The sequence below is a fragment of the Octopus bimaculoides genome, chromosome 25 (genome assembly GCF_001194135.2).
Source record: "Octopus bimaculoides isolate UCB-OBI-ISO-001 chromosome 25, ASM119413v2, whole genome shotgun sequence".
Lineage (NCBI taxonomy): Eukaryota > Metazoa > Mollusca > Cephalopoda > Octopoda > Octopodidae > Octopus > Octopus bimaculoides.
In genome coordinates, this window is record NC_069005.1 from 22737614 (window position 1) to 22737971 (window position 358).

Here is a 358-nt window from a genome sequence, read left to right on the forward strand (position 1 = left end):
TATATATATATATATATATATATATATATGCATTTCTATGTGTGTGCATGTGTTTGAAGTAAAACATAGAAAATACTTACGGCTCCTTTTCTAACCCGCAGCAGAAGATGTTGTGAAGTTTTCAGAGACATAACAGCCTGGAATGGAAGACATGTAAGGTTACTATAACAACAACAGACCACTTGATTAACTCAACAACAACAACAACAACAACAACAACTACTACAGTAACAATGACAACAACAAGAGCAACCAATCAGCATGAAAGCCTCAATGCTATTTCTACCAGATCCAACTATCATGTTGTAGAATTTGTTGTTAGTTCATATATATATATATATATATATATATATATATA

The 358-nt window shown here is 30.7% G+C and overlaps 1 protein-coding gene across 1 annotated transcript in view; it reads right to left on the minus strand.

The window, feature by feature from the left end:
- LOC106867435 (harmonin) overlaps window positions 1-358 on the minus strand; it is a gene marked incomplete at its 5' end in the record, with an annotated part of 38500 nt that overhangs the window by 24111 nt on the left and 14031 nt on the right. Inside the window, one exon of the mRNA XM_052976838.1 lies at window positions 81-137. Coding sequence (XP_052832798.1) covers window positions 81-137 — 57 coding nt within the window. The remainder of the gene's footprint in view (window positions 1-80; window positions 138-358) is intronic.